At 42.6% G+C, this 27411-nt stretch overlaps 3 protein-coding genes across 4 annotated transcripts in view; 1 reads left to right on the forward strand and 2 right to left on the reverse strand.

The window, feature by feature from the left end:
* Positions 1-5786, reverse strand: part of LOC137291607 (scavenger receptor class F member 2-like) — a 251613-nt gene extending 245827 nt beyond the window's left edge. The window contains exons 1-6 of one of the 2 annotated variants that reach the window (XM_067822994.1): positions 5613-5786; positions 5344-5481; positions 2709-2846; positions 2396-2533; positions 1726-1852; positions 1358-1613 (exon numbers count right to left, since the gene is read on the reverse strand). In XM_067822994.1, the coding sequence (XP_067679095.1) occupies positions 1391-1613; positions 1726-1852; positions 2396-2533; positions 2709-2846; positions 5344-5481; positions 5613-5745 (897 nt within the window). In that variant the 5' untranslated portion in view covers positions 5746-5786 and the 3' untranslated portion in view covers positions 1358-1390. Of the gene's footprint in view, positions 1-1357; positions 1614-1725; positions 1853-2395; positions 2534-2708; positions 2847-5343; positions 5482-5612 lie in introns of those variants that run through there. The other variant, XM_067822995.1, reaches the window with a different exon arrangement.
* LOC137291600 (uncharacterized) overlaps positions 1-27411 on the forward strand; it is a 210965-nt gene that overhangs the window by 101990 nt on the left and 81564 nt on the right. The gene's annotated exons all lie outside the window — the stretch shown is intronic.
* LOC137291058 (multiple epidermal growth factor-like domains protein 10) overlaps positions 12676-27411 on the reverse strand; it is a 30488-nt gene continuing 15752 nt past the window's right edge. Inside the window, exons 6-8 of the mRNA XM_067822337.1 lie at positions 26865-27014; positions 22967-23070; positions 12676-12735 (exon numbers count right to left, since the gene is read on the reverse strand). Coding sequence (XP_067678438.1) covers positions 12676-12735; positions 22967-23070; positions 26865-27014 — 314 coding nt within the window. The remainder of the gene's footprint in view (positions 12736-22966; positions 23071-26864; positions 27015-27411) is intronic.

Consider the following 27411-nt stretch of genomic DNA (forward strand, 5'->3'; position numbering starts at 1 on the left):
TGTACTTTTCACGTTTCAGCTTTTAGCAGGCCTCATCAAACCACACAGCGTTTGTGTTGAGTTTAACGTTGTTAATGTTGCTTCTGGGAGTCATGCGACTTTATGGGCAACTTGTGATGTTCTGTGGGACGACAACGAATCAAAATCGTCTATAGGTAATTGTTCTGTTTCACTTCCTAGAGTTTGACGAAAACTTTCTGCACTCAACAAACATCAAGAGGGAGATCGAGTAGTAACAAATGGCGTCCAGCTGTATCTACCAACATTTTAATTCTGATAATCAATAAAAAAAGTAAATGACAATTAGGTTCTTAGATAGAAATATGCCACCATTAATAACAGTGAAAAGATATTAGGCCCCTTTTCCAGGCTAGATATATTGCTCAAAGCGCAAAATTTGATCACTGTTACCCCGGATAAACTAAGCTGCTTGTTAGGCGCTAGTTACCCATTTTCACTTAGTGAACAGAGGCAAGTGGGAGCAAGCTCACTTGCCTAAGGTGAAAACACATGTATTACATGTGCTTCGATGGTTGATGGAAGTCCAAGGAACTCTCAGGAGTCAAGATGTCAAACACTGTCACCCATCTAAGAACTTTCCGCACCCAAAGTGCTTAACCTGATTTGTGATTAGAGTTGTCTGCACAGGACGACACACATAAAATAATAACCTTAAATGCAGCCATCCTTACAAAACCAGCTATTATGTACAACACCCACAGGCGTGAAACGATTGGTAAGACGCGACAAATACTAGTAAAAAGAAGTTGTCAGTCTTTCTAACCAGGAATTGCCAACATGCGCACCAAAGGCGTCCACGGATCGTTGCTGCAAGAAGGGACGAAGTTATTGCCGGCAGTAACTACCCAAACTTCACAGATGTGAGAACGAAACAATTCTCCAGATTATCAGCTGAAATCGATCGACTTCAGTTGACGGGTGGATCTTCAGACAAGAAAACCCAACAGTATCGACTAGACAGTAAAGTTCTTATAATGCTTCGATACCTTTAACCGTAGCAAGAGCAGTCAGTTGAAAAAGACAACTATCGCAAGGGAATTGACGCCTTGATTTTTAGTAACATTCTAAGGCAAAAAGATGTCCAAAATGGGCCAAAATATTTCAGATTTCACGAAATTCCAAACATGATATTTTCCTACACAGGCATGTGTACGATGTAAATGCCGACTCAGATGGCTTAAAAAACTCATTGTTCTGCCTCAAACTTGCAGAACGTGAAATCACTGGCGACTTTGAGTTCGTCAGCTGAACCTAAATACCGTGAACAGTGTCCTACAAAAAGTGATAACATGATTAATATCATTATGGATGCCGTGGAAGCATTTAATATTTTGGACATTTAAATTGTTCGGTTTCTACAATATGCTCTCTACATATTTTCATATTCCTTGTTCTTAATAACGTCATAGTCATTGTCCGACTTGGCCTCGACATCCAGTGTGGAGTAGTCGTTGTTGTAGATGTTGCGGGCACTTGGCTGCTCTGATATGGATGCGTAGTTGTCTGATGGCTGTGTGGAGTTCCAATCTACTTGGGTTGAAGTGGCCCGAACATTTACCTCATCTTTCTGAGCAGAGTTCATCCACTGCAACCTGCGAAGTATACGGCACATGGTGATTTCTCTGTGGTAGATGAGTTTCAGAACGACTATGGTCATAATAAAAATTCAAAGCATCCTGACATTGGTGCTCAAAGTTTGCTTACCTCCCTTGTCTTACAAGCCCCACGATCAGTCCAACTGCAAGAAGCACCGTGACAAATACTCCAGCAACCAAGCCGATCACACCAGCTGTTACAGGAGTGATTACCGAACTCGAATCTCTCAGTGAAGCTATCAAGGAAGTGAAGAAGTATACTGAACAGATGAGTCGAACTGTGTTTAACGTAGCGATTGAGATTATGCTACAAACAAATTTGGGTCAAGTGACGAAGATTTGCCTTAAATTTGTCACGGGCGATAGTGGTGTGTAAAGTCGAAAGATGAAACGGATTGATAGGTGTTTTTTAGTTTGTACAGCAAATCACGAATACTTTCTGTGATTGTGGTCAGTCTTTCAGATTCAATCTTTCACTCAACATAGAAAGTATTCACATCCTCCAAATGTCGACGCACATTACTCAGGTATCTTCAGGTATGCTGTATGTATTATACGGGGACTGTCGCCTACAACAACGAAGGGTATTACTGTCACTGGTTGCATTTTATATTTAGACGAAACAAATGTGAGTGGACATACCGGCTTGGACAAATCCACACAATAGTTTATTAATGCATTTGTTCCATGTCTTCTTCAGACGACTGTCGTATGATCTGCAGGTGATCTAGGGGTAGAAACCATTTATGTCACCTTATGAGGTAAATGAAATAACTTACAAAGCTTTTCAGAGCAGTGAGAACCATTGTACCCCTCGATACATCCCAAGGGACATCGTCCATCCACAACATCACACGTGCCTTTACAATGGCCGCAGTCCCGCTCACAGTTCAACCCGAATGTCCCATTGTCACAAACTACACAAAAAATAAACTTTTGCATATATTTTCAGGCATTACACATCACAAGATTAGATTGTTGTAACTGGTGGGAGCGGATGTGACAAATGTGTGGGATATTTGAATTACAAGAAATGTAAGCAGAAACGAGACTCCTTTCCTTACCATTCACTTATAGACTGTCCACACTCACCTGTCTGACACAGGGGAAGTTTCCATCCTGCCTGACATCCACCTGGACAGGTTCCAGTGACGTGATGGCATGTGATGTTATCAGCACAGTGGCCACAGACAGAGTTACAGCCGATGCCATACTTTCCCCTGGGACACTCTGTGTTGAATATCACATAGCTGATAAGATTCAACTCAACAAATCATCACCACATGATACCACCAGTTACAGTTGGTATCTTGCTTTGCCTGGGACACTTTATGTGGAATATTACATAATAGACTAGATTCATTTCACCATATCAACACTTACAATAGATAGAGTTGATACCATGCACGCGTCTGACATTCTGTTTGAACTGTCACACAAAAGATCCATCTGCACACATAGGATATAACGAACAACAAACAGGTCAGTCGTTGCTTTGTATGCCCCAGGTAAGCAAGCACTACACAATAAAATGTAAAACATACCCATACAACAAAAGACAATATTGGACACAAATTGTTTTGTTATTACCTATTCTAACCTCATCCATAAGTACTTCCGATGTTCAAGACATGTGGCAACAACAAAAATCAATGTTGTCTCAATAGGTTTATTCTTTAATGAAAGCACAAAGATGGATTTTTATTGCACAATGCCTACAATACAACACGGCTTTAATAATACACAAGAAATGACATGCACGTATATACGCTACCCATCAAAAGTTTAAAGTCACTTAAAACATTCACCATATGTCATGTATATGTATATGGTTACATCGAAGATGAATTCTTCTTCTTCTTCTTATTATTATTATTACTTGAGGGAGCTAACTGCAAACCTAATGGAGATGAACTGCACGAGGATGATGCATATTGCTGAAAAGCATGTGCGCATATGGTGCGTGTGAACTGCTGCGTTTGGACTATTGTTTTCTTAAGAATTTGCCAATTTTCTACTTTTTGAACCTATGACAATAATCTTTTCAACGTTAAGAATTTGTTTTACGTTCTATCAGTTCCTTTGAACAGTATGGGATAGTTTGCAAAATTTAGTTTTGGTGAGTTGACTGAGGTAAGTGAATTTATTCTTTTGATGGGTAGTATATAGGAAAACATTATGTTTTAATCTGTGTGGTCTTAAACAGGTGAACTTCAACACCTACTTTCTTCCAATTCCTTGCATAGGTCATCATTATTACAAAGTGTATGGTGGCTTTAGGAAGCATTTACAGTGGGTCAATTGCCTGGATTGTCCCAGAGAACTCTTACTTGATTCTTTAGTGCCTGTTTTCTGGGTTTTTTTATTACACGTTCACAATCCTTCTTTTGCAACTAATATCAAACTTATGTTAACATTCCCCCGCGTGGCGCTGAGCTCGAAGAGGGAGAAAAAGAATTATGAATTGGAATATCTTAAGATATTTTCGTATTTGGTACCTTATATAATAACGTTCACCACAGTGTAAAAAGGGTCCCAGCGAGACAAGGGACTTTAACGTTTTATGCTTGTCAGCGAGATATCTCAAGAACAGTTCCCTGGTCTTTCTTCATATTCAACACTACACTTTGTCTAGGGGAGTGGTAGAGACCAGTCGATTTGTTGTGACCTTAACTTAATTATTCTTTTCATGTCACATTGACATGTTAACCTGCATGTTAAGATTGTTAGCGAAATATCTCAAAAACCAGTAACTGGACTTTCTTCATATTTGACGTCAAGCCTTATCTGGGGAAGGTGCAGGACCGGTCGATTGTTCAAGGTCATGGCGACAATTTAAAGATTTCAATATATTTAACTGCATGTACACATTGTCACCTAGATGTCCAAAGAACTGTTCACTGGATTTTCTGCATAGACCTTAAATATTGCCATTGAATGTTTTTCAATTTCTTTTGTTGTTGTTTTTTAATACATGTATTTCATGCATTAAGGCATGCGTGTCAAGGTGAAAGTGAGTCTTGAAAATATTTGTATGTTTGATGATGCTAGGTTTGGTGACCTTTATCTTCGTATCAAGTTCACAAGGGGACTTTAACGTTTTACCCTTATCAGCGAGATGTCTCAAGAACCGTTCACTGGTCTTTTTTAATATTCAACACCAAGCTTTGTCTAGGGAAGGCGCAGGGACCAGTCGATTTTTTCTGACCTTCACTTATGTTTTTTGTCACAGCGACATGTTAACCAGCATGTTAAGATTGTTAGCGAAATATCCCACGAACCAGTAACTGGACTTTCTTCATATCTGACATCAAGCCTTATCTGGAGAAGGTGTAAGAACGGTCGATTATGGTGACTTTCAAATAATGATTAAGGTCATGGAGACACTTTGAAGATTTCAACATGTTTAACTGCATGTAAAGATTGTCCCTAGATTTCTCAAGAACGGTTCACTTATAAATATTTCCATTAAATGTTTTTCATATTCTTTTGTTGTTGTTTCTGCAAATTTTAATGCGTTAAAGGCATTCGTGTCAAGGTCAAAGTGTGTTGAAACTACAGAGCAAGATAATTTTGGTTGATTGATAATTTTTTTGTGGACATTTAACTTCATCTTCAGCTCCGACCTTCAGTTGCATTACTTTTTAAGTTTGATTCGATAGTTTGTGGCGGGGTGGTTATGTCACCATAATGACAGCGATTGTTCAGGAAATATTGATCAAAGTACCTTGTGTGCAACTCTGCAGTGTCCATCCCGCCTCACAGTCAGCGCCGCAGGCCCCATCAGCAGGACAGGAGGTGCTGCTACAATGTCTGCCTTCACAACTGAGGGAACATGCAGTTCCATAATAGCCTTCTGGACAGTCTGAAGAGAAATAAGAACATCGAACTAATTTTGAACTAGTCTATCTAATCAATTACGAACATGGTTATCATTCAGGCGATGGTTTGTTGTATACTACCGCACTCAGCAGTATTTGTAAACAGTCATCATACTTTGTAAACAGTCATCTCCATTGAATCCACTGATACAGCCGTCGGGACACCGTCCAGTCACGTGATCACATGTGTTAGATGGCGTCTTACAGTGACGGTTGTTGCAGGTCTTGCTGCATCCTTCTCCGTACATCCCAGGGTCGCAGACTGGAATTCATAGAGTGTTATGAAGTGTACAGTTAGTCATGTTAAAATGGTTCACGCCACATGTACTGAGGATGTATACATTGCTACACTGAGTGGCAAGGTCTTTGTCATGTTCCTGTTTCTCAGTCTAAAATTAAAAGAATTTCAACATTTTTAGTTGCAAACTCAAATTATGATGTAGCCTAACAACTGGCAGAGATATTTCGTTAACCATGGAACCCAGGAGTTTCTGAAGCAGGAGCAACATTTCTAGAGAAAAGTATTAGTAAACACATTAAGTTCGGGGGAAGTTACCATACGCCTGTTAAAGGATCGCTTATTGAGGTAGAGCTAAAATATAATTTTATTCTCACACGTGAACACAACAGTGTTGTTAGATTACACTTATTATACTACATGTATTCCACAGATACGCATAACTACATATATAGCTTCTAGTGGTGATGCTCGACAAAGAAACTGGGAAAGAATTCCAGAACTAACATATCATATTGGGTTAAGCTGAACCCAGCTTTAGGCTACATCGTCAACAATGACAGTTTGGTCTGCAGTCATTACTATTCAGGGCTCGTGAAGATGCGGTTTGGATTGGTCTTTGGCAACCAATGCTAGTTGTAAGAGGCGACTAACGGGATAGGGTGGTCATTCTCGTTAACGTAGCTGACACATTTCATCACAACTCATCGATGATCATGCTTTTGATCACTGGGTTATCTGTTCCAGACTCGATTATTTACAGACCACGCCACATTACTAGAACCAGGGAGACTATATACAGAGGAAGAGGAAACTCCTCCCTGAACGTTTGCCGCGGGTGGTTACGTAACAAGTGTAGCCGATATGGCGGCAGCTTAGTATTTAAGATTGAGCCCAGTTTATTTTCAACGGCTGATCGATTCGCTGAGTGTTGCGACAACTGAAACCCTACATGTAGAAGATAAGTTAACTATTTTTGTCACTTCAATTTCAATCAATAATTGTTATTAGTGTCAGTATTAGGACAGTACATTTGTAGTAATGTTTCAAGTCGGTATGTTATAGCTCAGTGGCGTCCATTGTCGATTCGCTGATCAAATTGTGTCGATAAAACCTTCATTCACACATTCGTTTACATTTTAGAAGTTAACCATACTTTTAGTTGCCAGGTATTTGCAAGTAATAGTGATAGTTTCATAATCCAAAAGAACAGGGTGTATTTGAGATGTGTGAAAATGTGACATATCTCTGATTTGATGTGATCAGGCATTGAAATACTACACTGCGTTGTTTGAGTGTTTCTAGATATCATTCTAAACTTCTTTCAATTACACCTTTAATTTTTATGAGGGGAATATACCATCAATTGAAAGGTGTTTGCAAGTAATAGTGATGGCTTTATGATTTTAAAACTATTGTTAGGGTGTATGTGATGTGTGTGAAAAATCTGACCTGATCTGATCCGCCATTGATGCTTGTGATGCTTGAGGGTTATGGTTCTATAACTTCTTTCTTTCCTGTTGATCTTATTATTTGACCAAACTGGAAAGGTGTTTACAACGCTTTGTGATAGCTTTAAACATCCTGTGTTTGAGGTGTGTGTGACAGTGTCAGTTAACATTTTGTTAATGTCCATGCCATTCCCCACATGCAATAACATATCTGAATTAATGATTAACGTAAACACAAATGTCTCAAAGTAGATTTTTTGAAAAAGGATAGCTGATGTTAACACATCCAGCGATACTTTTCCGTTCTTAAACGCCTGGGAAGGTTGGCCGTGGTGTTATGTTTATTCTTTCATTCATTCACATGTGTATTTCTTTCTTTTATTCTTTTTCTTTTTTCCTTCATTCATTCACATATAATTCTTGTTCATAATTCTTACTGTAATTCATTCGTTCATTGTAATCCGACCGATGCAATAAACTGTTAAACACAGTTGAATTGCGCTGGGAACGAGCCAAGTCACTCTGTGCGTTGGAGCATGACATAACACGCCTTAATTAGCACAAATGGTAAAGAAAGCAAGTGAGTGCCCTATCCCTGTTGTAGAGTATCCCTGCTGGAACATACTGCTGCGTGAAAATCACCACATATAATGCAAAACTATTGTAATTATATTTCAGTAATAAGCTATTTCCTTCAATATTCAACCCACAATGTCATCTCATTGTAATCTAAAAGCAAGAAGAACCAACACGGTCCAATACCAGCCAAAGACAATTGACGGAGATCAAAGTTCCATGTGAGACGTGATTACAGTCATTCGCCCCATTTCGACCATTGTTCACCAACAACAATAAACTGGCTTCTGTTGTCGTCAATTCAACACCTGCCTTTTTATCTTCTCCTGTCCACTATCCTGAACTACCAACCAGGGCCACCGATACGAACGCTCTTGGACACAGTGATGGTTCAACAACCAAAGTATGGCCATTTGTGCCACTTTTGAATTGCTTACTGGTTTTGGTTTGTTGTTTGTTGTTGTTCAGTGATATTCTCAGCAACTTTCCAGCTGTACGACATAAATACGCGAGTCTGGTCCAGACATTCCGGTGATTAGCATCAGGTATGTAAGCGGAATACAAATTGAAAACTCCAACCGAAAGTCACCTTATATGATGTGTTCACTAACATTTTATTGCAGAATGTCTTTCACTGTAAATATGGGTGATATGGTACACGTTGCTAGATATACTTGTAATCAACCCGACGACAATGTAAACAGGGGAACAATGCCACCCAGATTGTATCACCTATTGCAGCACGGCTCCCTTGGGAGCTGCATTCGCCGCCTTACACGCGCATCCTGCACGTCATTGGATAGCGGGACCCTTGCGCGTCACGTAGAATTTTTCCGTTTCTTTTTTGGCAAATTTATAGCCCAGCAATTAAGGTTTCCGTGATTTTAGGCCTTCTGAATTTCTTCCACAGGAGTCTCGGTGGAAGACTTTTCTTCCACCCAGCCTCCGGTGGAAGTCGCTCGCGCCATTGTATTTTGGAAGCCTTTTACTTTGTGATATCTATGCATGTTATACATGGTTGGAAACCCGATCCAACGCTCTCTCCAAAAATGCAAACGTGATTCTAATGGTGCCCCTGGTAACCATTCCAGATTGAATCTCCGACATGATGGTTTGTGTAATTTTGTTGAACTTCAATTCTTCTATATCACAGTAGTCATCATGCCACCATAGTCCGGTCATGATCTAATGGCAACCACTCTTACGATTCACCTTAGAAAATGCATTTCTATACTGCGTTTGAAAGCCAGTTAAAGCGTGTGTCAGACAGTGTATAAAACGCACACGTTGCGCATTTAGTGGTGGAGCTACATGGGTATTCATGTGCGAAATGCAACAAATACCGCAGGTGATATAGATTGGCGGAATTTACATGAATCTGTTCACCGGCTATACCGGCGTCGTTAATATTTACAACTACAAAGCATTTGCAAGGGGATTCATGTGGGATTCTGGAAATGTGCAACATGCTGGTGTGCAACATTAGACATTCGCTCTACACAGGAATCAATATACGTGACAGAGCTAAAGTTGCAACGAACTGGAATAAAGCCATAGAAGCAACGCCTGTGGTCTTAATATATAAACTTTTACGGTGATGGAAAGCCCTTGAAAGTGCGGTTCTGCCAAGGTGTAATGTGCATTCGAGTCGCGTCTGAGAGTCAAGCAATGCGCGCCATTATGTAAATGCATTTGCGCCAATGGCGGGTAAAGTAGTCGGGGATCCGGCGCTCGTCTCCCGTCAGTGTTACGGCAGCTATAATTTCACGATCCACCATCCAAAATTTAATGTTTAACATGCATCTGAAAGCCCTTGAAAGTGTGGCTCTGCCAAATTATAACGGGCGTTCGAGCAACATGAGATAATCAGGCAATGCGCGTCATTACGTAACTGTTCTTGTGCGACTGGTAGGTAAAAACGGAGATCTGGCGCGTACCTTCCGCCAGCTATTATTTCATTATCCTTCATCCAAAATGAAAGATTTAAAATGCATCGGAAAGCCCTTGAAAGTGCGGTTGTGCCAAGGTGTGACGTATATTCGTGTCACCTCAGACAGTCAAGCCATGCGCGTCATTATGCAACCGCTGATGGCGGATAAAGTCGGGGGTCTGGCGCACGTCTCCCGTCAGTGTTACGGCACCTATAATTTCACGATCAATCATCCAACATTTAATGTTTCAAACGCACCTGAAAGCCCTTGAAAGTGCGTCTATGCCAGGTTATAATATGCATTCAAGGAACGTCTTTTAATCAAGGAATGCGCGGCATTATGTAACTGTACTTGTGCGTGTGGCTGGTAGAATTGGGGATCTGGCACGCATCTTTCCTCAGCTGTTACTTCAGCATCAGAAACCAATGGTGTAAAAGGGGTCGGTAATACCTTGACAATGTGGATGTGCCAAGGTATAGTGTGCATTCGAATAAACGTTCCCTTATGTAACGACGCGCATCAAACAGACAAGATGGCGCCATGCTCTGACAACTGTAACTTATCACAAAGGCCGCCTCTGTCTGGCCACTTAGTTACTGAGTTGCGTTCGCAACTCCTTATCATCATTATTTTCATAACTTCTTTCAGATCTGTCCGCATGGACTGATTGTATATACTACGAGTACACGTTCTTCTCTACCTTCCTGTAAACTTAATTACTACGTGATTAGCTGCATATCACTCGTCTGTGTTCACATCTTCGTACCCTGGAGATGCTATTTATCAGCAATTGTAATTTCGTCACCTGCCTTGCTCTCTTATGGTTATAATCACTCAGCTTGGGTCACTTCCTTTTGACATGCCGCTATTTTGTGATTTTAAACCTCGTCGCCCCACTGACTTCAACTTTGCGTATAAAATTCCTTTGGCATGTGCAATTCACACCTTTTGGCATGCTCTTGCCCCTCCAAATGGACATCACGCATGGAATGGAGATGGACAATTTCCAGTTTCCTCCTCCCCCGTAGAAACATCCGGCTTGGCCACGTGAACTTCATCTAAACCATCCCATTGGTTGTCTGACCGCGACATGGTAATATAAGGGAATGCATGTCACTGCAATTTCATCATCACAGACCAAGTGTCTTAGTGGATCACTACCAGTCAGCGCTGGCAATCACCATTGGCAAGTGAACTTTACTTTTATTTCTTCTCGTTTGTTCTTAATTTCTGCATTTTTCAGTCATTTACGTTGCTCACTTTATCAAACTGATACTCAACATTACTAGGTTTATTCCCTAAATAGACATATCGTATAAGCAGTTTATTTCTTAATTTGTTCAAGACTGTGACATCCAGACCAATCATTCCCAGAAAGTAAGTGTCCCAGCACTATCATCAAGTATGCCTTCCACAAACATTTCGGTCGTTTGTCAAAAGTGTAAAACATATTACAAAGGCATCGCGCATTTAAAGCAATGTTATCCTGGTAGCTCTACTCCTGGTCTACACGCCATACACGCCCAAAATCGCCGCCGTAGCGAGTCCTATACTGCTACACAGCTGGTGTCAATGTCGGCTCTACTGGCATTTTGTGGCACATACAGTGTCAACAAAAATCAAATCCCTGATTACATCAGGGTACTTAAACACTTTGGCCACACAATTCAAGGAGAGGACGCATCTGCAGCCTCTCCTTCAACTAGTAATCCATTGCCGAGTACCAGTGCTGGTTTAACTGGGTCTACCAGAAGTGGTACTCGGTATAATTACAAACAAAACACAGTCAGGGCTAATCTTACAAACACTGGCTTATACGATAGGTTCCCTGAAAGTGAGCCGACACTTTCAGGGTTTTATCAATATTTAACCAATATTCTTAAAAAAGCAGGGCGTAATGCTGGTGACACGTGTCGCCGCGTTTCTAAGTTTTTCTATTATATCCAAAAACATGTTTTCCCAAATAGTAATATGGCTTGTATCAACTTTGATATATTTGAGCATGTAGATGAAATTCATTATTTTAACACGGTCCTTTCACAAAATGGGGTATCTGCAGGTGGCATTAAAAATTACATGTCAGCTGTCAAATCCTTTCTCAGCTACTGCCAAACGTACGTTCAAATGTCCCCAAGGGTTTTCGATAATTTGCGTAGGTTTACAAGTGCTACGCATTGTTCATACACAGGTGTCTCTAGCCAGTATAAACGCGAAGAGGTCCGTAAATCTGTTACAGAATTCAGAGATGAAACCAAACAACCGCCGCCCATTTCCGTTGTTCAAAAGGGGTACACCGATCCTGCAACCAGACAAGAGGTGAGGGACATCCTGGACCGGGCCAAGGCAGATCAACTTCCATCTGAGGACGATCAGCGCCTGGTGATGCGGTACTTGTCTTGTGGGATAATTCAACTTGGACATGCCCAAAGACCTTCAGTGCCGTCGTGTATGAAGTTGGCAGATTTCAATAAGGCACGGTGTGTTGCCGGGAGGTACCAACTTTCTTTCATGGACCACAAGACGTCCATGAGCTTCCTGGTCACCCTAAGCTTGTCCAAAGAGGATTACGACATGTTCAGGGATTACCGTCAATATGTACGTGGTGACATGCCTGAAGATGCTCTACCGGACAAATCGCCTTTCTTCAGGAGAGTGGACGGCACTGAAGTGGGGAATATGTGTCTCGAGTTGGCCCGCTATCAGAGGACAAGAGGTTTCCTTAAACCCAACTTCGAAAACGAACGGAGGACATTTACGGCCACGGATGTTCGGAAAGCTTTGGAGACTGAAGTGGCAAGGCAGCATCCCGATGATGCTGCAAAACGTAAGATGGCCAGTGACTATCTTGCACATGGCCAAAAGACTGTCAGTAGGTACTACGCTAAGAAGACTCCCTTACAGGCTGCTAGTGAGTGTGCTTTTGTGCAAGATGTTATCCAACAAGCAGCGGGTACATCAAACGCTGAGGAATCTGCATCGGCGTCAGTTCCAACAGATTCCTCCAGCCAGCTCCAGCCCCAGCCCCAACCCCTTGAAGGCACTCTTAAATGAGCAACCTCCACGTGGTGAGTGCTGGTTAACACAAATAGCTCAAAATGTATTTGGTTCAGTTATACAATTCTTTATGTATCTAATGTGTTATGTCTTTTTCAGATATATTTTTCTATATCCATTCTGCGCTACATAAGTCAAATTTCAAATGCAATGCAATGTTTCGTTCATGTGGTTTCGCAAAAGTCTATTTCATGATATATTTCGTTCAAACATACAATTCTTTATATATCTAACATACTATATCTTTTTCAGCTATATTTTCTTTCTACCAAAGATGCTAGGCATGTCCGTAGGTGATGCCGCTTGTCCGTTCCGTCGCAGCGGCGCCGGTAGCGGAAGTAGACTTTCGTTCTAATTTCGTTATCCCTCATTGGATTTCTAATATCTATGATTCATTTGAAAGGTCTCTTCATGGGGTTTCTGGCGATGCATAACATGCACGTCTGCAATGCTGTGCACAGCTGCAACCGTCTGCATATAGTACCGCTTTTCTATCCGGCTTGACTTCCGCCGCCGACTCATGTCGACCCCACCAATAACTCCTTATAATATCTCTCTCCTTTCGAAGATCCCTAACATCTATAGTGCATGTGAAAGCCCATGCAAATGGGCTTCAAGACGATGTACGACATGCCCATGTGCACTGGCATGTCAAGCTACATACGCCTGCGTGTCATGCCGCGTGTCCCGTGCGTCGCCAACACCATCAGTGCGTTATTTCTTGGTTAATCCTGTGTACATGTCTGATGCGACTTTCAGTATCTTATATTCATTAGAAAGAGCATTTCAGTTCGCTTCTGGTGGTGTATGGCATGTGCATGTGCGACGTTGAGCAAAGATGCTAGGCATGTCCGTAGGTAATGCCGCTTGTCCGTTCCGTCGCAACGGCGCCGGTAGCGGAAGTAGACTCTCGTTCTAATTTCGTTATCCCTCATTGGATTTCTAATATCTATGATTCATTTGAAAGGTCTCTTTATGGGGTTTCTGGCGATGCATAACATGCACGTCTGCAATGCTGTGCACAGCTGCAACCGTCTGCATATAGTGCCGCTTTTCTATCCGGCTTGACTTCCGTCGCCGACTCATGTCGACCCCACCAATAACCCCTTATAATATCTCTCTCCTTTCGAAGATCGCTAACATCTACAGTGCATGTGAAAGCCCATGCAAATGGGCTTCAAGACGATGTAAGACAAGCCCATGTGCACTGGCATGGCAAGCTACATACGTCTGCGTGTCATGCCGCGTGTCCCGTGCGTCGCCAACACCATCAGTGCGTTATTTCTTGGTTAATCATGTGTACATGTCTGATGCGACTTTCAGTATCTTATATTCATTAGAAAGAGCATTTCAATTGGCTTCTGGTGGTGTATGGCATGTGCATGTGCGACGTTGAGCAAAGATGCTAGGCATGTCCGTAGGTAATGCCGCTTGTCCGTTCCGTCGCAACGGCGCCGGTAGCGGAAGTAGACTCTCGTTCTAATTTCGTTATCCCTCATTGGATTTCTAATATCTATGATTCATTTGAAAGGTCTCTTTATGGGGTTTCTGGCGATGCATAACATGCACGTCTGCAATGCTGTGCACAGCTGCAACCGTCTGCATATAGTGCCGCTTTTCTATCCGGCTTGACTTCCGTCGCCGACTCATGTCGACCCCACCAATAACCCCTTATAATATCTCTCTCCTTTCGAAGATCGCTAACATCTACAGTGCATGTGAAAGCCCATGCAAATGGGCTTCAAGACGATGTAAGACAAGCCCATGTGCACTGGCATGGCAAGCTACATACGTCTGCGTGTCATGCCGCGTGTCCCGTGCGTCGCCAACACCATCAGTGCGTTATTTCTTGGTTAATCATGTGTACATGTCTGATGCGACTTTCAGTATCTTATATTCATTAGAAAGAGCATTTCAATTGGCTTCTGGTGGTGTATGGCATGTGCATGTGCGACGTTGAGCAAAGATGCTAGGCATGTCCGTAGGTAATGCCGTTTGTCCGTTCCGTCGCAACGGCGCCGGTAGCGGAAGTAGACTCTCGTTCTAATTTCGTTATCCCTCATTGGATTTCTAATATCTATGATTCATCTGAAAGGTCTCTTCATGGGGTTTCTGGCGATGCATAACATGCACGCCTGCAATGCTGTGCACAGCTGCAACCGTCTGCATATAGTGCCGCTTTTCTATCCGGCTTGACTTCCGTCGCCGACTCATGTCGACCCCACCAATAACCCCTTATAATATCTCTCTCCTTTCGAAGATCGCTAACATCTACAGTGCATGTGAAAGCCCATGCAAATGGGCTTCAAGACGATGTAAGACAAGCCCATGTGCACTGGCATGGCAACCTACATACGTCTGCGTGTCATGCCGCGTGTCCCGTGCGTCGCCAACACCATCAGTGCGTTATTTCTTGGTTAATCATGTGTACATGTCTGATGCGACTTTCAGTATCTTATATTCATTAGAAAGACCATTTCAATTCGCTTCTGGTGGTGTATGGCATGTGCATGTGCGACGTTGAGCAAAGATGCTAGGCATGTCCGTAGGTAATGCCGCTTGTCCGTTCCGTCGCAACGGCGCCGGTAGCGGAAGTAGACTTTCGTTCTAATTTCGTTATCCCTCATTGGATTTCTAATATCTAAGATTCATCTGAAAGGTCTCTTCATGGGGTTTCTGGCGATGCATAACATGCACGTCTGCAATGCTGTGCACAGCTGCAACCGTCTGCATATAGTGCCGCTTTTCTATCCGGCTTGACTTCCGTCGCCGACTCATGTCGACCCCACCAATAACCCCTTATAATATCTCTCTCCTTTCGAAGATCGCTAACATCTACAGTGCATGTGAAAGCCCATGCAAATGGGCTTCAAGACGATGTAAGACAAGCCCATGTGCACTGGCATGTCAAGGTACATACGTCTGCGTGTCATGCCGCGTGTCCCGTGCGTCGCCAACACCATCGGTGCGTTATTTCTTGGTTAATCATGTGTACATGTCTGATGCGACTTTCAGTATCTTATATTCATTAGAAAGAGCATTTCAATTGGCTTCTGGTGGTGTATGGCATGTGCATGTGCGACGTTGAGCAAAGATGCTAGGCATGTCCGTAGGTAATGCCGCTTGTCCGTTCCGTCGCAACGGCGCCGGTAGCGGAAGTAGACTCTCGTTCTAATTTCGTTATCCCTCATTGGATTTCTAATATCTATGATTCATCTGAAAGGTCTCTTCATGGGGTTTCTGGCGATGCATAACATGCACGCCTGCAATGCTGTGCACAGCTGCAACCGTCTGCATATAGTGCCGCTTTTCTATCCGGCTTGACTTCCGTCGCCGACTCATGTCGACCCCACCAATAACCCCTTATAATATCTCTCTCCTTTCGAAGATCGCTAACATCTACAGTGCATGTGAAAGCCCATGCAAATGGGCTTCAAGACGATGTAAGACAAGCCCATGTGCACTGGCATGGCAAGCTACATACGTCTGCGTGTCATGCCGCGTGTCCCGTGCGTCGCCAACACCATCGGTGCGTTATTTCTTGGTTAATCCTGTGTACATGTCTGATGCGACTTTCAGTATCTTATATTCATTAGAAAGAGCATTTCAATTGGCTTCTGGTGGTGTATGGCATGTGCATGTGCGACGTTGAGCAAAGATGCTAGGCATGTCCGTAGGTAATGCCGCTTGTCCGTTCCGTCGCAACGGCGCCGGTAGCGGAAGTAGACTTTCGTCCTAATTTCGTTATCCCTCATTGGATTTCTAATATCTATGATTCATCTGAAAGGTCTCTTCATGGGGTTTCTGGCGATGCATAACATGCACGTCTGCAATGCTGTGCACAGCTGCAACCGTCTGCATATAGTGCCGCTTTTCTATCCGGCTTGACTTCCGTCGCCGACTCATGTCGACCCCACCAATAACCCCTTATAATATCTCTCTCCTTTCGAAGATCGCTAACATCTACAGTGCATGTGAAAGCCCATGCAAATGGGCTTCAAGACGATGTACGACATGCCCATGTGCACTGGCATGGCAAGCTACATACGTCTGCGTGTCATGCCGCGTGTCCCGTGCGTCGCCAACACCATCGGTGCGTTATTTCTTGGTTAATCCTGTGTACATGTCTGATGCGACTTTCAGTATCTTATATTCATTAGAAAGAGCATTTCAATTGGCTTCTGGTGGTGTATGGCATGTGCATGTGCGACGTTGAGCAAAGATGCTAGGCATGTCCGTAGGTAATGCCGCTTGTCCGTTCCGTCGCAACGGCGCCGGTAGCGGAAGTAGACTTTCGTTCTAATTTCGTTATCCCTCATTGGATTTCTAATATCTATGATTCATTTGAAAGGTCTCTTCATGGGGTTTCTGGCGATGCATAACATGCACGTCTGCAATGCTGTGCACAGCTGCAACCGTCTGCATATAGTGCCGCTTTTCTATCCGGCTTGACTTCCGTCGCCGACTCATGTCGACCCCACCAATAACCCCTTATAATATCTCTCTCCTTTCGAAGATCGCTAACATCTACAGTGCATGTGAAAGCCCATGCAAATGGGCTTCAAGACGATGTAAGACAAGCCCATGTGCACTGGCATGTCAAGGTACATACGTCTGCGTGTCATGCCGCGTGTCCCGTGCGTCGCCAACACCATCGGTGCGTTATTTCTTGGTTAATCATGTGTACATGTCTGATGCGACTTTCAGTATCTTATATTCATTAGAAAGAGCATTTCAATTGGCTTCTGGTGGTGTATGGCATGTGCATGTGCGACGTTGAGCAAAGATGCTAGGCATGTCCGTAGGTAATGCCGCTTGTCCGTTCCGTCGCAACGGCGCCGGTAGCGGAAGTAGGCTTTCGTCCTAATTTCGTTATCCCTCATTGGATTTCTTATATCTATGATTCATTTGAAAGGTCTTTCCATGGGGTTTCTAGCGATGTATAACATGCACGTCTGCAATGTTGTGTATAGCTGTCCGCATGTACTGCCGCATGCTATTTCCGTGTCAACGGATCGGTAATCGGAAGTTAATTTCGTTGATAATTTTTATATCGTTTTCTCGTTCCTAAATGTCCATAATGCGTATGAATGCCCTTTCAAATCTGCTTCTAACGACGTATCACATGTACATATACAATGGTTTTTGGAGAGGCTACACACGTCCGTATATACCGCCGCTTTTCGCGTCTACGGCCTTTCAATGGCGCATTTGCTCTCGTGTTGCCTTATTGCGTCTTTTTTGCTTCTAACTGCAGCACTCTAGTCTGTAGCATACATTTTTTGGTATCATTAGAAAGCTCTTCTGGTGACGGCAACAATGGTGTAAGCAGATTTCATCTATTCTGAAAATTGTAAAGTATATTGCACAATTTGTTCGAAAAAATAGTCGTTTTTTACTGTACTTTTTAAAAAAATACTATGTAACTTCTTTTCTAAAAGTCAGATGTCAAATTGGATGGTATTGCCAGAAAGCCCATTTAATGGCGGAGGTACATGCAAAATTTCGTTGCTCTATCTTTTCAAATAAAGTAAATCTAAACTTTTTAAAATGTGTACTATCGTCAGGTGAAAGTTTAACTATCCAACGTATTTACGTACTTTTCTACACAAGGGGAACCCGAGCCAGCTTGGCCACTGCTCGGAAAATGCCTACGTTCCCCGGGCACGAACGTAGACGGGACGGGAACGGAACGGCGATGCGGAAATTGCGACGCTGCCCTCTACGTCTGCCCACGGAGGTTGGAAAGTATCAAGGTTGTGCATAGGGGGATAATTCCGACCTCCACCATGATCAAGCACTTGGTTGACGTGGTGGTTAGCGTGAGCAACGGCGCGCGACGTTGTTCATACTATTCATCATTCGTTCTGCCGAAGACGCTCGATCTAAAAGCGGCCATGGTGTAGCAAAACGGAAAACTATCGAGTCTTGACAGGGGGCTCAATGGCGAGTTTGCGAGAAGCAGAACGATATGCTGGTGTTGCATAGCAGGCGAGGGGACGATCCCGAGAGGAGAGTCGATGATGGTGAAACGGTAGCTGGCGCAGGCAAACCCGTTCGAGTCTTGATTTGCCCGTGAGCAAGTGTAGACTCTGCTGACTTTTGCCTAGAGATGGGTGATAGTGTCGGAAGCAGATCGACATACTGGTGTTGCATAGCAGGCGAGGGGACGATCCCGAGAGGAGAGTCGATGATGGTGAAACGGTAGCTGGCGCAGGCAAACCCGTTCGAGTCTTGATTTGCCCGTGAGCAAGTGTAGACTCTGCTGACTTTTGCCTAGAGATGGGTGATAGTGTCGGAAGCAGATCGACATGCTGGTGTTGCATAGCAGGCGAGGGTCGATCCCGAGAGGAGTGCCGATGATGGTGAAACGGTAGCTGGCGCAGGCACACCCGTTCGAGTCTTGACAGGAGACTCTAGGTCGATTTGGTGGTACTTGTTCATGATTTGCCGTGTCAAATCTTTGCGATTCCCTAAGGTGTGGCATATGGGAAATGAGCGGTTTATTGCTGTAGTGTCTACAGCTACGTGAGACATCTACTTGATGGGTAGATGCGACGGCATGACATGCCAGACGGACATTGACGTTTTGTTATGCATGTTGATGTAAAGCGTAGTGTGTGTTGTTCACGTGTAGCAGCTCAACTGCCAACAGTACTTGAAGAACCACGACCTCCTTCCTACGTCGACTCAAGTGTGCCTTCACAGCAATCAGACTTTGGAATGAAAGTTGTATCCTTCCAGGTTTCATGATTTGTATGATACATTTGTGTTAACATATTTGAGGTATCTGTCCATTATGTACGGCAATTGTATGGGTATTCAATAATTCGTGAGCTATGGTTATCATGGTGCATGCTAAATTAACAGAACAACCTAACGCTGTTCCCTTCTAATCCAAACCATTAACCTCCAATCAAAGTAACATAAAATTAAAACGGAAAGTCCACGTCCTTCTCTCTACACCAAATCACTAACCCATTCCGAATTAACCTAAATGACATAACCTTAAAGCTAAAATCATCAATACCGACAATGTTAAAACTAATCCGCTAACCCAAACCTAAATGACATAAATTTAAAGCTAAAACCATGAATACCGCGGTGCGTATAACTGAATAATAAACACTGACAATGACAGAACGTAAAACTGGAGATAAATGCCAAACTAAAAGGACAAAAGTAACACCGCCTAAACCACTTAACCCCAACCCAAAAACATTAAATTAACGTGAAAAAATTACCAAGAGTGAGAGAAGGTGACTACGAAACTCAAACATTACCAACTCAAAACAAAAACACCTAACACCACTAATAAAAAACTAAAAGCGCGAAACAAACAAAGTAGGTGGAAAAGGGTAGATGATGTAACCCTTGACCCAAGTGAAATGGTATACTTGCATCAAGGTCTACAAAATCAGTCGTTCGGCCGAGGCATTGATAATATGTTACCGGGTGAAGTTGCCATATTTTCAATGCCTACAAACTGGCCCGGAAAAATTGTCTTTAATTCCAGCTGGTGTGATCCGTACTCCCGATAGTTTGATGTTGCATGGAAGTTGTTTGATGTTGTATGGAAATGTAGCCTTGGTATTGTCTTTAGTTCCAGCTGGTGTGATCCGTACTCCCGATAGTTTGATGTTGCATGGAAGTTGTTTGATGTTGTATGGAAATGTAGCCTTGGTATTGTCTTTAATTCCAGCTGGTGTGATGCTTAGTACCGGGTTTCCATGTTTGCCGATAGTTTGATGTTGCATGGAAATGTAGCCTTGGCATTGTCTTTAGTTCCAGCTGGTGTGATCCGTACTCCCGATAGTTTGATGTTGCATGGAAGTTGTTTGATGTTGTATGGAAATGTAGCCTTGGCATTGTCTTTAGTTCCAGCTGGTGTGATCCGTACTCCCGATAGTTTGATGTTGCATGGAAGTTGTTTGATGTTGTATGGAAATGTAGCCTTGGCATTGTCTTTAGTTCCAGCTGGTGTGATGCTTAGTGCCGGGTTTCCATGTTTGCCGATAGTTTGATGTTGCATGGAAATGTAGCCTTGGTATTGTCTTTAGTTCCAGCTGGTGTGATCCGTACTCCCGATAATTTGATGTTGCATGGAAGTTGTTTGATGTTGTATGGAAATGTAGCCTTGGCATTGTCTTTAATTCCAGCTGGAGAGAAAGCGAAGACACTGCCTTTGTGATTCTTAGCGTTACTACAGGTCACCCTCACACAAGACAAACACAATCACATCACATCACTACATTGTCTGGAATTGTGCCGTGACTGGTGTCATGTTTGCAGAAGCACTTGTCGGGGTGGGACACACAAGCTTGGCTCTGATGCTTTGATGGTAATGCCTAATCCGTGAGTTTCTGAGTGAGAAGCCAACCAAAGTGGCGGCAATTACGACTGAAAACACCAATCATTGACTCGTTGTTTTATCCCATAACTGAACGAGATGAGTGAGTCGTGTCAGGCTTAAGCTAACAACAGGTCTTAATCCATGAACGATTGATCCCGTGAGTTCAATGCAGAGCTCAGTACAAACACGTATCAATGACCCAGGCTATATATACTTAGCAGTCAGATACGAGCATCACGGCACTTGTGCTGATACTATTTGACACAACTCATTGTCAGAAATCGTTTTTGAAGACTAACTTCATTCAAGTCATGGCCTGCGCACTTTTTGAAGCTCCTGTTTCAAAGCCACTGCACTTTGCCATCCTGGGGCATAGTTTCGTGCGGCGACTTGTTCAAGTCTGTCCCCCTCCACATGGCATCCTCACTACCGTGCGTGGGATCGGAGGGGCGACCGTCGCTCGGATGAAAGCTGAGGTGGATGCCCTTGATGCAGCTTTTCAGGGCATTGTGTTCTTTCAAGTGGGAGAGAACGACGTGTCGGCCTCTACTGATCCTCGGGACCTGGTCGAAGACCTGCTGGATCTTCTGGACTACCTTCGGTGGAAACGGCCAGGCTCCAGGGCGGTGATAGGGAGTCTGTTTCCGAGGGTAAAACCAAGGAACATGACGGTCTCTGCCTACAAGCGGAAGGTGGAGGAGGCGAACCGGCGCTTGAAGAAGATGTTGCGACGCCGTCTGGATGCCACCCTTTGGGAACACAGCCAGCACATGAAGATGGGACCTGCGCTGCTAGCCAAGGACGGCGTACACCTGACACCAAAAGCTAATGGGCAGTTCTGGCTTTCAATTCGTAAGTGTATGTGTAGGTATGTTTAATCACTCACTCACTCACTCACTCACTCACTCACTCACTCACTCACTCACTCACTCACTCACTCACTCACTCACTCACTCACTCACTCACTCACTCACTCACTCACTCACTCACTCACTCACTCACTCACTCACTCACTCACTCACTCACTCACTCGCGTGATATCAAATAAGCTGTTTTGCATCCCGCCGCACGCACAGGCTTTGGCTTTGGGTGGCTTTAAGGGTGGGAAAACATAACGGCAGCCACACGTGTCGCACATGACGCGAAAGTCAAGACACAGGGCTTCCGACCCATGTCGAAGACAAAACCCTGGGGTCGATGTACGAAACATGACAAGTACCTACAGCGTGAAAAAATTGCCATAAATCGGGATAAATCGGGCTTAAAAGCGCCCCGGCGTCGAACCCGGTAAAGATTTGTCACTTCTGATGTTACCACCAGATAGCCCTGGGGACCAGCTTCACGTCGATGTGAAACCTGTCAATAGGATGTGAATATTCAACGTTCGAGTGACGTTTAAAAGATGCTCTCCGAGTAAGGCTTTTGTCTTGGTAAAATTACAGGTCTATAACAGATGGGAAAATGGGCGTGGACGCCCAACCAGGCACCCCATGTCGACCCCGTGATAACCCCAGGTGCTTCATGCACGTGGCCGAATTTTCATGTATGATATGTGTGCAGTACGTCTCTTTCTCCCGGGATGGGACAATTAGTGAACGCAGGATGCATAGATCAAGCCCTGGTGATATCAAATCTGAGCTGTTTTGGCCCCCGTTACGCGCACGGGGCTTAGCTTTGGGTGGCTTTAAGTGGTGGGAAAACATGACTGCACCCGCATGTGTCGCACATGACGTGAAAGCCAAGACACAGGGCTTCCGATCCAGAGTCAAATCTGGGGTCGATGTACGAAGCATGACAAGTACCCGCAGCGTGAAAAGCTGCCAAAAATCGAGTTACATCGGACTTTAAAGCGTCCCGACGTCGAACCTGTCGACGGCAGGTCATTTCTGATGACACCGCCAGATAGTCCTTGCAGTGACGTGCAGCACAGGACTGGTCACAGTTGGCTCCATAATACGGGGTGGCGCATGCTGGTAATTACAGAGAGTGAATGTGTTACAGAAGTGTGTCAGTGTTATGCTGATGGAAAACCTGAAGTGATGCAGGTCTCAGACTTTGTAGATGTCTTAAGAACCGGAGATGGAGGTGACACATTCAGAAATGTGAAAATCGAAGATAGAAGTTTCTGACAAAGAGGCGCAACTAAGCGCATCTGTGGAACTAAAGATATTCGTGCCTCACCTAGAACGTCCACAACACATTCCATAATTATTATGATTCCTAGTGCAGTGTAAGAGACAGGTGCCTCTTTAGTTGTTACTTTTTGTGAAAAGGCAATACGCGTCCTTTGAGAAAGTTCCTTACCGACAGGCAACTGTAAACTGCACTCTGAAATTAATGAGTGGACTCTCTAACATGACATGGTGTGAAAATCTGTCGATGCTAGTTTATTGCAATCTGTTCTGCATATGTCTGCTACAGAGAGAAACAGCATGTTTTGTGACAGGTAATTTCGAGTAAATATATTATTTTAATCTTATTGTTTTAATTATTCTCATCCTGTCCTTCTACCAATATTATTATGTAAGACTGAAGTTTAAGCAGTTGAAGGCTTAAGCTTTAGAGATTGGCCACATCAAGTATTTGTCCAAGTCATGACTCTTCTCAGGTCTCACTAACCTCATGCAACAGTTCACTCATTCTCATCAAGGTTAGTATTTATTTAATTAAAGTAATATTGCATTTAATCCTTGCAATCCTAAGCTATAACCATAAGTATCACTGACATATTCCTATCTTTACGATCCTTTCACTTTATATGTGAGATGTGAGTTGCGTGTTTTAAGAAAGTTGACTGTAAGTGTGAAATATTAATTACAATAGATAAGTCCCCTTCCCTAAGACTGGAGCTGTGCCAGAATTGGGATACACATTTGCACCACCCACAGGGTATGTGTATATGCTTATATTATATACATGAATTGTGTATAATACCGTCGCGGAATGTGCGACAACGAATCATGTTTATGCTATTAATATGACCAATGCGTAATTGCGTATTATTACCTATCCTGTGTGTATTGAATTGCATGTATGTATTATCATTATGCAGTGCCTAAAGATGTATATATTTCTGATATGCTTGTGTAATATTATTAATACTTTGAGTTATCACAGTATATCTGGTAATTATCCATATGTATATAACCCGTGTATGGAGTTATATGTATATGATATGTATCATGTACTTACTCGTATTACATGCGATTATCTTACATTATTTTATTTATGGTTACAGGGTGTCGAATTTTACACATCCTGCTCAGAAATAAACAACCCCACAACCTCAGAATGTTGGTCGTTTTGATCTTGCCATATTTAGCTATCGATGAGGTTGCAATACCCGTCTGATGACATGGCTTTTCACTCAGCCTCAAATATAAAATGAACAGTAAGTCATTCATGGGCACAGCTGTTATAATGGCAGATAATACCCTGTGGTAACATACTTTTTTAATTTATGAATATTAATCAAGTGTGAGTTTACTATATTTATATCATTTTATAAACAAAGGTCAAATCGTTTAGTCATTGATGAATCAATATTTTGTTTAAAAAATAACCTGTTAATTAAACTTGATAATTAATGTGTCAAATCCTAAACACTGTCTTAAAAAATTATTTTCCCGCTTTATTTCATATCAATACTGAAATATCTTCATACAAAAACACATGCTGAATAATAACAGCAAACAATTAGGTTCAAGAGAACGTTTTTGGCATATTACTTTTTACAGACGATGTCATAAGGGGTAGTCACTTGTCAAACAAATGCCGTGGTGACTTGCTAGTTGTATTGCATAATTAGATTCGGGACACATGTTTCAACAAAATGATACCAAATTTAGAGATGTCTTGACTTTTTGATAATTAGTATGCAGCCACCGTAATACAATATGATCTCATCACATTAACTGCACTATGCAATAGATTTCAATGATTTCATTACTGCAGAATATCATGAAAGTTTCAATGTGCAGACATCTAAGAAGGGAGGAGTCCTTTTGCATATAGTTGTTTTATTATTCCAGCTGTGCGATCTTGTTTGTAAACTAATGTAGTCTGGACCAGACAATCCAGTGATTTTCACCATGTGATACGGTGACAGAGCATGTATTTATGAATTACTATGAAATAGTGATGACACCAGGTGTGCGTAAAAAGGTTAGCGTATTGTTTTCCGTAATTTGTATTATTGTTGATAATTATTAGGACATCATGTTAGAGTTCTGAGTGAGACTTATCATGGGTCATATTATTATTAGGACGTCATGGTGGAGTTATTATGGGTCACATTTCGTGTCACAGTAATAGTATTTTAGCGGCACGCCTTTAAGGTGGCACTTTAGAGCTGCCTCCCTTTAGACGCTCTTTTGTTTATGAGAGTGTGCTTTGACTGTTGTTAAACACGATGCCGAACAAGAAAGTTCTAAGTTAATGGTGCTGTGGGAGCTCGAACTTTCAAGAATCAGTGACTGTGTATATGAGGCTGGTTGTTGTGTTGAACACACACACACACACACACACACACACACACACACACACACACACACACACACACAGAGAGAGAGAGAGAGAGAGAGACAGACACGGCTTGTGTCATTATTCGGCCTATCTACCTCTGTCTGCCTCTTCACCAATGCTTGACCTACATCCAAGAAAGCTTGTTGTGAAAGATTCAGCATAGCTGTTTCTCACTCTCAAATCAAGATTTTGATGAGTTAATATTATATTTGTGACCCAGCTGCATTGTATTAGAAACCTCTGCTCAGTACATAATATTGAAAATTTTAGACGTGTCTGTGTTATATTTTGCTGGTTTTGAGGGGATTTTTTTAATAGCTTTTGCCACTGAAAATTATTAACCGTAACAGTATACTGTTACAGTGGCACGCATTATAATAGCCGCCAGGCGAGTGGTAACTGTGTTAACCACCTCGACTGAGGGGTAATTATCGAAGCGAATCAAACACTTAAGGTTGTTATTTCGCATTTATCACAAGGTCAGTTGGTGAGTTATGCATAACTGCAATATGCTGATGTTATAAATTTCCAAAATAGAAATTGAAAGATTCTGTATTTATTTATTGACTATGCATCCAATAAAAACATTCCAGGGGAGGCAAAGGGTTTTCAAACCCGATCTGCCAAGGGAAAAGTTCTTCTCGAGGTACTATACCGAAATACGGTGAGACGAGAGGAGTCATTCACAAAAGTAATAACCCAGATACTGACATCGATAATCAGCACACGTGCATATACTAAGTCTAGTCTAGTCAATTTTTCACGTGAGAATTAAAGGCAACATAAGGAGACATTATCTTGTGTTCCTTCGTGTCCAGCCTCACATCCACCAACATAGTTCCATTGCATTTCATCATATCTACAGCTACACTTGCAGTAACGGTTACTGATTCCATATTAACCGGAGGCGGAAATATAACTGTGACGTTCTTATAGATTCAGTATATTGGAAGTGTCATTGGATTTAACCAAAGTGGTACCTAAGCATTGCAACGGTCAAGTGTGTGATAATTTTACATCAGTCAGTAAAGCCTAACAGGAAGGCTGGTTCTATATACACAGTTGGCAACGTGAACACTGCACGTACGAGGTGGTTATACCTAAAATTATAAGGTTAAGCCTTGGAACTAATAAAGACATAAAATCATGATAATTACAGGTACAGTCTTAAAACCGAATCGTGACGTACCAAACAGTACAGGTAGATACTCCACATCGTCGTAATTCCCTGTATACATACCTGTGCAGTCAGTTCCTGCCCAGCCCGGTTGGCAGCCTGCACTTGAACACGCCCCTGTGTTGCGAGGACAGGAGGCCATGTTGTTGACACAGTGACGGGAGTTGCAGGTCTTGCTACAACGGTCTCCATAGGTAACACCAGACGCACATGCTGAAATGAAAGTTGAAGCTGAGTTCAGGGAAGTTAACTCTGTACCTCTGCAGATGTCATCTCTGATCTCTGGTATATGAAACTGATTAAAATACTGAAAATACTCCAAACTGAGTCCTGGTTGAACATGTATCATGCTAATGAAATATGGACAAGAACCCCATGCAAACACACTTGCTATTGATAATGAGAACTTGCTGTAGAGCTCCATCCATTCTTATAACTTATTTGCATTGGCATTGTGTTGCAGTACAGTTTGCCTTTGAATGAATTTGAAAAGGGTGGAAGCTGTTTGTGCTATTTCGTGCAAATATCATAAAATACATTCCTACCTGTAACTCCTTTGGTTCTGATATATTTAAATGAGTACAATTTTATGAGTACAATTATATGATTC

The sequence above is a fragment of the Haliotis asinina genome, chromosome 7 (assembly GCF_037392515.1).
Source record: "Haliotis asinina isolate JCU_RB_2024 chromosome 7, JCU_Hal_asi_v2, whole genome shotgun sequence".
Classification (NCBI taxonomy): Eukaryota; Metazoa; Mollusca; class Gastropoda; order Lepetellida; family Haliotidae; genus Haliotis; species Haliotis asinina.